General features: G+C 39.7%; 1 protein-coding gene across 1 annotated transcript in view; it reads right to left on the bottom strand.

Annotated features, from left to right (window-relative positions):
• LOC126161454 (mitochondrial uncoupling protein Bmcp) overlaps positions 1–13108 on the bottom strand; it is a 119134-nt gene that overhangs the window by 37355 nt on the left and 68671 nt on the right. The window contains exon 5 of the mRNA XM_049917275.1: positions 12462–12580. Within this exon, the coding sequence (XP_049773232.1) occupies positions 12462–12580 (119 nt within the window). The remainder of the gene's footprint in view (positions 1–12461; positions 12581–13108) is intronic.

The following is a 13108-nucleotide window of genomic DNA, read 5'->3' as shown; positions in this document are numbered from 1 at the left end:
CCACTGTTTAATATTATGAAAAGGATAGTTGCTGCTCACCATATAGCAGAGATACTGAGTCACAGATAGGCACAATGAAAAGACTGTCACAAAATAAGCTTTGTCAAAAATTGACGACACACACACACACACACACACACACACACACACACAAAAATCACAGTCCCTGGAAGCTGAAGCCAGACTACCTGATTGCTACAAAGGATAGATCACCAAGGGAATAATTACCTCCTGTGCAGCCAAGAAAAAACTTTTCATAGAAAGTAAGACAAACAGTGATCCAAACTTCCAAAGATACTTTAAAATGTATAAAAAATCCTCAAGAAGGTCATCACTAATGCAAAACAGATCTCTAGAAACCAGTTTATTGTAAACTCATGTAACACGAGTAGCACATGTAGCACTTTTGGAAGTTGTCAATGGTAGCATAGGAACCAAAGCCAAACGGGTCTCACGTGAATACCTCCAGCTACATGAAACAAAAGTCTCTGATGCAAAACAGATTAGTGAAGAGATTAACTTGAATTTTTCAAAGATTTCCAACAATCCAGTGCCAGGAATAACTATGCCAGCAGCATCATACAAACCTACATTTCCATTTTCAGAAAGGTCAGTTTTCCTGAACCCAGTAACTGAATAAGAGGTAATAAAAATCATAAGTGCCACAAAATCAACATTTTCATGTGGACTTGTCTTCAATCAAGAGCAGTTTGCTTCTGGACTTTTCACTGACCTTTTTATCTCATTACTCATTCACTGTTGCTTCAGATGCTAGAATCATATGGCATCAGAGGTACAGCAAATAACTGGTTTAAATCCTACCACACCAAATCAAAACAAATGGTAGAAATTACAAGCCCTAAGTCTATAAAAAATTATTCTGAAAAGACCCTGATAAGCTGTGTAGTCTCACAATGTTTAGAATTGGGACCTCTCCCTTCCTAATATCTATCAATTACATTCCTATGAAAAGAATACATTGTTATTCACAAGTCACAGATATGTACAACAACAAGACTGTCAAACACACAAGCTTTCGGCCAAAAAGGCCTTCATCAGAATTAGACAAAACAAACACACACACACACACACACACACACACACACACACACACACACACACACACAAGAATGCAACTCACACATATGGTGTGTATGTTGTCTAATTGCAATGAAGGACTTTTTGGCCAAAATCTCACGTATCTGACAGTCTTTTTGTTGTGCCTATCCACGACTTAACATCTCCACTTTACGGTGAGTGGCAAAATGAAATGAAATGATCGTATGGCATTGCTGGCCGGGGGGCCCCATGCAGGAAAGTTCAGCCGCCGAGTGCGAGTCTTATTGCAGTCGACGCCACATTGGGCGACTCACGTGCTGGTGATGAGGATGAAATGATGATGAAGACAGCACAACACCCAGTCCACGAGTGGAGAAAATATCCAACTCAGCCTGGAATCGAACTCAGGCTCACTGCGTAGGAGGCAAGCAAGTTACCACCCAGCTAGGCAGGCAGACTGGTGAGTAGCAGTCTATCCTTTTTATAATACTTTCATCATTCCATATTGAATGTTTCCTAATACTTTTTCTATTGTTTGCAGATTGCACAAATTTGCTCTCCTAACCAAACTTTTCTCTGCAATTGAAGCTCAAAATTAATAACACAACTGAAAGACTCCTCTCATGACTCCACTACAATAAATTACTGTTAAACACAAACAAGGCAGCTCATATGCTCTTCTATCCATCCTGAAACAATCCTGCCTATATGGAACCAATGGAGAATGATGACATGGTAACTGAACTAGTAACAGGAACAAAGTTTTTAGGAGACTAGATTGACAGTTGTTCTCTCCAGAGGGACCACTATGGAGTAAAACTGTTAAGCTTTCAGAGTTCTCAGGCAATCAGGTGATATAAACACACTAAAAACAGTTTTCCATGGGCTTGGGCACCCAAAGTGTAAGGCATCCCTTTCATTGGGGGGGTGGGGGGCTGTTACCCATAGCAAAATTTTTCATAATGAAAAAAAGAATATTAAAAATAATGAAGAAGGGATTACCAATACGATCTGCCATCAAAGAGATTAATGTACTGTGTTTTTTTATTTTCTAAGGACACACTTTTTTTTTGTCAAACAACAACATGAAATGTCCTCAATGAGTGCACATGAACAACAGTTAACATTCATCTGGTGAGAGAAAAACTCAAAAGTCACAATGGGTTGAGAAATATGGGCAGCCTACTTTTCAACAAACTGCTCCTCTCAATTAGAACAAAAGCAATAACTTCATTAAGAAAGGTAAGGATTTACTCATGAAAAATACTTATTATTCTGTTGATGAGTACATGGAAGCAAACTTGCATTAAATACTTGACCTTATCCTGTCTCACACAGTGCTAAACATAGCTTATAATTACTTTTAATGCTTGCCTCCTGTTAAAAGCAGAATTTCTATTTTGTCAAACAATGGAAAATCCAGGATGGAATGTAACAATGTTATGAGAAGGAAAGTAGCTACTCACCATATAGCGGAGACGCAGATAGGCACAACAAAAAGACTCTCACAATTAAAGCTTTCGGCCACTGGTGTTCGTCAACAACACACACACACACACAACACACACACACACACACACACACACACACACACACACACACACAGCTACAGTCTCAGGCAATTGAGTGTGGTTTCAATTGCCTGAGACTGCAGTCGTGCGTGTGAGTTGCGTTTGCGTGCGTGTGTGTGTGTGTGTGTGTGTGTGTGTGTGTGTGTGTGTGTCTATTGCTGATGAATTTAATTGTGAGAGTCTTTCTATTTTGTCACTATTTCATAGAGTCAGAACAAATAATATGCTTGCAATCATATACAGGGTGTTTATAAATGAATATTGGGGTTTTAAAGCTTTATAATATTTATTATATTAAACTTTAAAGTTATAAATATGTCAAATGAAAGAGCAACTCAAACAGTTTTCCAAGAACCTTATAAATGTTCAATGTGAGCACCATTTGTCACACGGCACACATCAAGTCTATAGCCGAGTTCTTCCCAAACATTGATAAGTGTGTCTTCAGTGATTGTAGCAACAGCTGCTTCAATCCGGTTTCTTAATTCTGAGAGGTCTGCTGGTAGCGGAGGCATGTACACTCGATCCTTGATGAAGACCCAAAGAAGAAAATCGCATGGCGTTAGGTCGGGTGAATGTGGAGGCCATGCAAAGCAAGTCCTTCATTGTGCCCCTTGTGGCCCATCCAGCGCTTGGCTATAGACTTGATGTGTGCCGTGTGACAAATGGTGCTCAGATTGAACATTTATAAGGTTCTTGGTAAAACTGAGTTGCTCTTTCATTTGACATATCATTTATAACTGTAAGTTTAATGTAATAAACATTATAAAGCATTAAAACCCCGATATTCATTTATAAACACCCTGTATAACATGATCTGTTATGGTATTACCATGTATCTTCTACATTTTAGTACATTCAAGTAGATGCTGAGTCTTTTGTACTTCATGCTACTATAGCCACTATTGTATTTCAAACAATATGAGTGCTGAATTTTTGTGTATATTTTAAGCCAGTTAGCTACTTAAGATAAATGTTAGGTTATTTCTGTCATTACCAAACACCTTTGCATATACAATATGTAAAAATGTAATTAACATCAGCCCCATATCTTTATGCTTAAACAGAATAAGAATTCTGGGCTTCAAATAAACAAGTTTTAATTGCCATTTGCAGTGACAAGCATTTCCTCTGTGTTTCTGACATGATGCATCCCAAGTTTGTAACACATGGCATGGCCCTATGCTGATGCCCACTTTGTTAGTAGCTTCTGTAACAGTTAAATGTCAATTCTATGAGTCACAGCACAAATTTTGTTGAAATGTTCATCATCTGTTGATGTGGAAAGTTGTTTAGGCCTAGGGTCCTCACCAACTGACATTTTGCCATGGCCTAAACTTTTAAATCACTCACAGCACTGCATGTGTCTTATGTGGTCATTCCTATCTGCTTGACTTAACAATTAAAATGTTTACATAAACATTTTGCCACATTTGCAGCAAAATCTCTCTCTCTCTCTCTCTCTCTCTCTCTCTCACTCACACACACTCACACACACACACACACACACACACACACACACACACACACACACACACAAACAAACAAACTAAGGACAATTTGCTGTATAAATCTGCTGCTAGGTGTGACAACATCTGCACACTGTGCTGCCTCTGTTGATTAATGTGCTATTTCAGCCTTTTTTTCGAACACTCCTCGTGCAAATTAACATCATGATAACTTATTGCCATCACAGAGAATAATCAGTGTCTATACAAACCTTGGTAGAATTAAATCTGCAACTCATGATGGGCTATCAGTTACTGACAAGTATGACCGTCTTCTTCGAAATTAAGTTTCTAAGGGATCTTAAGCGATTGTAGGGGCCAATCCTGGGGTTGCATATTTATCAGCATTGCTCATCTTTAGGAGCTCCTTTTGTTTCCTAGCACTGCACTTTTTATTTTCTATTTTCAGCCTCAGTGCTCAATAGTTTCTGTTTTCCATCTCAGTGCTCAACGCGCTGAATTCCTTCCCAAACTTCGCACAACCATAATGGATTGTTAAGTGCAGTAGTTTTCCAGCAACCAGTTTCAGTCTGACATTGTTTCATGTTGTCCTTTAATAAATCTTTGTATAGATTCTGTTGTCTTCCTAGTTTTCTTTGACCATGATTTAGATGGGAATGCTTAATTTGTTATGGTAGACTGGACTTACGCACATGAAAAATGTGGTCCCTCTAATGGAGTTGATGCTTGATAATCATGGCTTCAAAGCTGGTAGAGTTTGCTTCTCTCAGGATGCTGATGTTGGTGTGCCAATCTTGCCATTTCACATTTAGGATCCTTCTCAAGCTGCACTGATGGTATTTTTCCAGACATCATAAGTGTAAGTATTTCATGCTTCACACCCATATGTGAGAGATGGCATAACAGTGCCTTGGTATACATGCAGCTTGGTTGTGATGCTGCTGTTATGGCTATCAAAGACCCCCACCCAAAAATTGTACTGGCACGTTTGAGGAGGTGTTGTATTTCAGCATCCATATTTGCATTTGATTGATTAATCTGCTTCTCATACTAAAGCGTTTACTGTATTGTCATTCATGAAAAATTAAAACTGGCAGAATGGGACTCAAGAGCCAGACATATGGGAAGTGAAGAAAAATTGCAGTATCAGACATGCTGTGATGGCAAAACTGTTGATGCAGTGGCCACCAAACTGCAGTAACCAGGTCTGTCAAGTTCACCCTATAAATTTCCTATGAACAATAGCAATGATACTCTTATCAACAGTCCTTCTGTTATTCTTTTATTGTGTTCTACAGCTTTTATAAAAATTGAGGTGCTCTCTGAAATGCCCGACTGAATCAAGATACAGAGCGTCAAACATTTTAAATAGTTATACCACTTGACATGGGCCAAAGAGTACTTGGCAAAAAGCTCATGCAATTTTAATTGCTTGATATGGTTGGAAACCCGAGACTTTTTATTCAATGTTAGTGCCACAAGACTCAGCATTCTTACATTTTAAATAGTTTTTTATTATTTAAAATTCTTGTACACAGACTAAATTGAAGTCAAATATAAAGGAAATATTGTGGTTTCAGGATATACGATGTGATAGTGTAATATGTACGAACTACTGACTGATCTGGATTTCAATTAAGTACAAATGACATTATGTAATACCTTAAGCTGCTGTTCTATTAATTCTTTATTGTGTGAATGTGATACATGTCACAGATGTGGAAAAAATTTCTATGGTGTTGATGAACTTGTCATTTATTGGTCTAAACCATTAATCATCCTCCTCCTCGTCGTCATCATCATCGGAAAAATTTCAGATGAAAAGAATCTCTCTCTCTCTCTCTCTCTCTCTCTCTCTCTCTCTCTCACACACACACACACACACACACACACACACAGTCAAAAATATAATGTTTAGTCACGCAGAGGTAGACAATATAGACAAAGTGACAGCCACAGACAATTAGCCAAAGAATACTCAATCTAAAAAAGTGAAGAACTGCCTTCATAACCAAGATTACCTTTGCAACAATATATCACACAAATTTACAAAATATTTCTTATTTTTCAGCTCAAATTGTTCATTCGAAATGGAAATTGGATTTCCTGTATAATGTGAAAAAATTTCTCTGTTCCACAAGCTCCACACATTTACCTTTCCTTGTTTTATGTAAAACAGTACTACTAATGTCAATTTTGTGTACTCCATGCTTTTAATTTCTTAAATGCATACCAAATGTCAATGGATTGCTGTTCTTTGTATGGTGTACATATTTTTCTACCTGTCTGTCCAATGCAATATTTACTGCAATAACTGCAGTGCACTTTATATACACTCCTGGAAATGGAAAAAAGAACACATTGACACCGGTGTGTCAGACCCACCATACTTGCTCCGGACACTGCGAGAGGGCTGTACAAGCAATGATCACACGCACGGCACAGCGGACACACCAGGAACCGCGGTGTTGGCCGTCGAATGGCGCTAGCTGCGCAGCATTTGTGCACCGCCGCCGTCAGTGTCAGCCAGTTTGCCGTGGCATACGGAGCTCCATCGCAGTCTTTAACACTGGTAGCATGCTGCGACAGCGTGGACGTGAACCGTATGTGCAGTTGACGGACTTTGAGCGAGGGCATATAGTGGGCATGCGGGAGGCCGGGTGGACGTACCGCCGAATTGCTCAACACGTGGGGCGTGAGGTATCCACAGTACATCGATGTTGTCGCCGGTGGTCGGCGGAAGGTGCACGTGCCCGTCGACCTGGGACCGGACCGCAGCGACGCACGGATGCACGCCAAGACCGTAGGATCCTACGCACTGCCGTAGGGGACCGCACCGCCACTTCCCAGCAAATTAGGGACACTGTTGCTCCTGGAGTATCGGCGAGGACCATTCGCAACCGTCTCCATGAAGCTGGGCTACGGTCCCGCACACCGTTAGGCCGTCTTCCGCTCACGCCCCAATATCGTGCAGCCCGCCTCCAGTGGTGTCGCGACAGGCGTGAATGGAGGGACGAATGGAGATGTGTCGCCTTCAGCGATGAGAGTCGCTTCTGCCTTGGTGCCAATGATGGTCGTATGCGTGTTTGGCGCCGTGCAGGTGAGCGCCACAATCAGGACTGCATACGACCGAGGCACACAGGGCCAACACCCGGCATCATGGTGTGGGGAGCGATCTCCTACACTGGCCATACACCACTGGTGATCGTCGAGGGGACGCTGAATAGTGCACGGTACATCCAAACCGTCATCGAACCCATCGTTCTACCATTCCTAGACCGGCAAGGGAACTTGCTGTTCCAACAGGACAATGCACGTCCGCATGTATCCCGTGCCACCCAACGTGCTCTAGAAGGTGTAAGTCAACTACCCTGGCCAGCAAGATCTCCGGATCTGTCCCCCATTGAGCATGTTTGGGACTGGATGAAGCGTCGTCTCACGCGGTCTGCACGTCCAGCACGAAAGCTGGTCCAACTGAGGCGCCAGGTGGAAATGGCATGGCAAGCCGTTCCACAGGACTACATCCAGCATCTCTACGATCGTCTCCATGGGAGAATAGCAGCCTGCATTGATGCGAAAGGTGGATATACACTGTACTAGTGCCGACATTGTGCATGCTCTGTTGCCTGTGTCTATGTGCCTGTGGTTCTGTCAGTGTGATCATGTGATGTATCTGACCCCAGGAATGTGTCAATAAAGTTTCCCCTTCCTGGGACAATGAATTCACGGTGTTCTTATTTCAATTTCCAGGAGTGTATTTCAAATTAGTGGTGGTTGATATTGGATCAGATTTATGTCCTATATGGGTCTGAATCTTTGAAGTCTCAGAACCTGTTTTACAAAAATGTAGCTAATTTGTCAGATATTTTCCTGATATATGGTAAGACTGGATATTTTCATTTCTGTTTTATCTCTTCACTTATCAACATTGTTTCTAGAAAAGTTCTGAGAGAATGTAAATAATTTAGGACTAATGGAAACCACTCACTGAGTAGCAGAAGTATTGAGTTGTTGACAGGCACACAGAAAAGAGAATCTAAATTTTGCCAGCTTTCGGAAGAAATACTTTGACAAGCCAGAATACAATTGCAACCCCCCGTCCCACACACACAAAATCATGCATCTACACTGTACCGGCAGGAGACACAATGCTGGGTTTGCAGTTCAGCTGGTGGACTGGTTAGGGGTTGTGTCGGGTGGGGATTGAGGTCAGGATGATTATAAGAGTGAAGGCTGTGTTGCATCACTGAGTCCAGAAGTATGGGGACATTCTACCCTATATCCTTCCCACCCCTCCTAAAGTGGTATTCCAGCACCTACACAACATCCTGGTACATTCCTATGCCACTCTCCCCCACCCCTTGCCACGGGGACCATATCCCTGCCATATACCAGCTCTACTGCAACTGGTGAACCCTGTTTTATGTGAGCAATGAAACCAATCAGCTGTTCACCAGAATGAATGGCCACTGTCAAACCGTGGCCAAGAACAAAGTTGACAACCCTGTAGCATGACACACTTGAGTTCCATGGTTGGTTCACGGCCTATCCACTAGGCACAAACCCATTACTCGCACACCATCCACACAACAGTTTTCCCTTCTTCTGTTATTTATCATGGGCCACACCTGTGTGCCACACGCCAAGCATGTGCACCTACTATCCTCATTCACACATTCCTTTTATACACACCCACTGCCTTCCTCTGAACTGCTAGCTACCCATCTCCAACCCCTCCTCCTGCTTCCTGTGCTATTCTCCTACTACCCACTCTATCTGACACAACCCCCATCCAGTTAACTTGTTGAACTGAAAACCAGGCATGTATAGCGCCCCCAGAGAAATATTGTCGAAAAAAAAAAGAGAACTTCACAAAAGCATTCAATTGTAAATCAAAATTGAATGAAATATCATTTTGATTAAGGCGCACCACATAAGTCGGCAACAATCAACATTACCAATAAATAATATATTAAATTACGACGGCCGAGAGACATGGTGTGTCCAGCCAGAACAATGTACGTACACAGGTTCTTGCAGCAGCTAGCAAAATTTTGATTCTCTTTTGTGTGTGCCTGCCAACGACTTAACACTTCTTGTTTTTCAGTGAGTGATCTCCTTTACTTCTGAATTATTAACATTATTTATCTCCTACTTACCTCACAGTTCTTATTTTTCTTATCTCAATAATTTTCATAAACATTTTTACGATTGTATCCATTTTCCATGGGTAAACATCTCAATATATTTAGCTCTATTTCAATGTTCTTATCAGATAGTGGTAAGCAGTTAATTCTGTCTACCATAGCATGAAAACCTCTTTTTTGTGTCATGGATGACATGAGGTATTGTGGATTATCTCATTGGGTGTGATTGGTTTTTGGGCAACATTAAATGCATGAGTCACAGATAGGCACGCGAATGCATCTTACTGATGACTGCAGTCATACTGCAGTTGCTAGAGACAGCAGTCCTGTGTGTGTGTGTGTGTGTGTGTGTGTGTGTGTGTGTGTGTGTGTGTTTATGTGTTTATTAGTACATACAGTAATTTTCATAATTTTTGTTTTCTTTTGCCCTTTGCTCCACTACTTTCCAAACTTCTACAACCAAATTTATACAAGCAAGTTTATTTTTAATTATCTCATGTCCCTTTGTTGCCTGACGGTACTTAAAAGTACCAGTAAGTTTTGACTCTCATTATTTTCTCGTGGTGCAGTTTCGTGATCTGAAAGCCTGTCAGTATGTAACAGTAACTCTGCTCTACTGTTTCATAGATGTTATTGTGCAATACATAGACCTCTCTGGCGGTCAGAGCTTGAACTTGCTTTTCGCGCGCTGCTGTGAAAACAGAAGATTGTATGTGCTTGTTTCCATGGTGTTGCCTGAATTTGTGTGCAATTTATTGAAACTTCCGTTGAGTTTTCCATTGTACGTACTTACCTTCTTTGTTTTTTTATAATAGTTTGAAGCATTACGTTAGAAGTGAATGAGATAAAGTGGAAATTATAAGGCGGACTTATTTGTACCGTCAGGTTGTGCGAACACTTTATTGTAGCAACAATGCGTTACCTCTCACTAGTTGTTCTGTCCACTTTTTCTCACACAGAAATCCGTAAATACATTTGCCTGTGGAACAATTAGAACAAACAGGAAAGGTTTGCCAGGTAATTTACCTAAATAAAAATGTCTAAACCGTGGGGAATCAAATCACAGAGATTCATCGTTAGACCTAACAGTATTTCAATGAAGGGAAAATAAAGTAGTGTATTTTGCGTCAAACTTCCATGGCACTGAACAGAGTGTAGTGACAAGAAAACAGAAAGATGGAACTAGTGTGACTATACCATGACCAGTTATTGTATGTGATTACAATAAACACATGGGTGGTGTGGATCATGCAGACAGATTACGTTCAACTTATGGTCTTGACAGGCGACCGAAGAAATGGTGGCACCGTCTCTCCTGGGGAGCAATAGAAATTGCTTTTGCCAATCTTACGTAATTTTCAGTGATATACATGGGGCACTGCCACTGCTGGAATTCAGGAGTGCTGTGGCACTAGGGCTAATGAATGAACAGCACGTGCCAAATCTCAAAAAGAGAAACTCTGGTAAAGATGAAATAACTCCCCCAAAGAGAAGGAAGGATAACTTTTCTGTTCCGAAGAATGTACGTCTTGGCAACTGAGAAAACCATTTTGTAGTGTTCAGTTGTAAAAGAGGACGATGCGAAATGTGTGCGAAAAATAAAATTCAGTTGACAGCACATTCACAATGTAGCACATGTAAAGTGTATTTGTGCTACAATGAGAAAAGAACTGTTACCTACAATTTCATGAGGTATCACTAACACTAAATATGTGATATGTATATACTGTCATAAATGTATAGCTAAGTTACTATGTATTGTGAAGTTGCTCTACAATAAATTTATGCGAAATTAAAAAAAAAAAAAAAAAAAACATTCAAAAATATCATATTTCTGTTAATTAATTTTCTAATGTAAAAATATTTAATATTTATGTGGAATAAAGTACAAGTTATAAAAATTGGAGCACTTTTCTGCGCATATTGTGATTCTGTCCATGGAGTCTGACGGTACTTCTGAGTACCAGGAGAGAAAAAAGTTGTGAAAAATAAAATAAAATTTTAGAAAAAATCCTACCATCATTTGAGGCCACAATAGCATAAATTCTGCAAAGAAAATGTTAAAAAGTAAATTTTTTCTTATGTCAGGAAACAAAGGGTTAAATTTACTTCATTCTTAAATTAAAGAACACTAACTGTATCACTATCAAAGCTTATCTTAGAGAGAGAGAGGATGTCTGTCTCTATTCAAGTTTTCTTTTGCCCACTATTCCCCACTTAGACTTAATCACTTCTTTTCCTACTGTAATGCCTGGACATGTTAATATGATTAAATTCTCACCATATTTCACTCCCTTAGTTAAGTTCCATATTTTCTATAGTGTTTTGCAGTATTTCATCAATGTGAAAGCTGATTGCAACCATTTATTAATGTCACAGAATTAATCAGTTTTGTTTCTGAGTTGGCATCATAAAGCATTCCATCAGGGTTTAGTGCACTGTCCACAGAAATAAAGACCTTAGTGAAGGAGCACTGCAATAAGTGTTGCAAAAGACACACGAAGAAACCCATGAAGGCCTTCAAAAAACCATTCTGGCATCTGACTGTCTTATGAGGATTGTCTGAATAGCATTTGACCCGATACTCCTAATAAGTGTACTCCATTAATGCAACAATACTTGATTCAACACAATTAAAACTTTATAACAAGGTACATCGCCGACATAAGTAAGTAATAAATGCTACACTTTAAAAGGTAAACTGTATTTTGTAGGTATGTACTGAACTTTTCAAAAGGGAAAAAACTTTAAGTATATAATAAGCACTATACTATTTTGAATTTCAGTCAAATAAAGGTGTATGCATGCACCAAACATTTGTACAACACAGATTTTGTTTTACTGGTTTCAAAGGGAACCATCACAGAATACTGAGTTCCTTGAGACAGTGAAAGTGCACACACAAGTAAATTACTGTGGAAATAATGTAACATGAATTATTTTATAAAACACACACACACACACACACACACACACACACACACACACACACACACACACTTTACAGAAAAAGTAAAAAATAATTATTCAGAAGCATTATACAGACTTAATATTTGTATTTGTCTTAAGTTGACAATAAAGAATAAGATGACAAGATGTATACTTTTACAGAGTTAAAGACTGGCACACTGTTAGCAACATGTAACAGTGAAAACAGGTGTGGAACATTAAGTTAGACCAACAAAAATTCGATAAAAATGAACATAAATACTTACATAAAGTGATTAGCAACATGATCGCCAAATGTTGTCATTAGGTGTTGTTTACAGAAGTCATAAACAGGCAATTCCACAGCTGCAATGACTGCTGCTCGTTGGGCTGTGGGTCCAACACCCTGGAAGATAAAGAGTGTGGAATATGATCTAAATAAAACATTTGGGTACAAAATATTTCTGACGTAAGATGAGGGAACTATTACTCTCTAAGAAACATATAAATTATTATTCTGCTCTCTCTCATTTTCTTGTTTGCTTAGGGCGTCTTATTTTATTGGCAAGGTGGCACTGGAACAAAGGCAGAGTTTAAATGTTTCATCAATGATAAAACCATTCATGACAGTTCACAAGCTTGCGTGTGCAAATACAGTGGAGCAAACTTGCCTTGGCATTGTTACAGGGACTATGCCACAATTCGCCTGAAGTAATTTAAGTAAAATACGGAAAATAAACAGGGTGTATACGGGGACAAGGAAAAAAAATTCCCGGATTTCTCCCGGATATCCCGTTTAAAAAATATGCTTTTTCCCGGGCGAAAATACACTTTTTCTGTGCTAAGTGGCAGTAGGTTTTCCGTAGATTTTCCTTCGGAACTGTAAAACTTATCAATCCTTTGAAAGGTTAACGTTTTGTATAACCGCGTAGAA

Source organism: Schistocerca cancellata, chromosome 2, assembly GCF_023864275.1.
Source record: "Schistocerca cancellata isolate TAMUIC-IGC-003103 chromosome 2, iqSchCanc2.1, whole genome shotgun sequence".
Classification (NCBI taxonomy): domain Eukaryota; kingdom Metazoa; phylum Arthropoda; class Insecta; order Orthoptera; family Acrididae; genus Schistocerca; species Schistocerca cancellata.
This window is presented reverse-complemented; position numbering and strand designations above follow the sequence as displayed.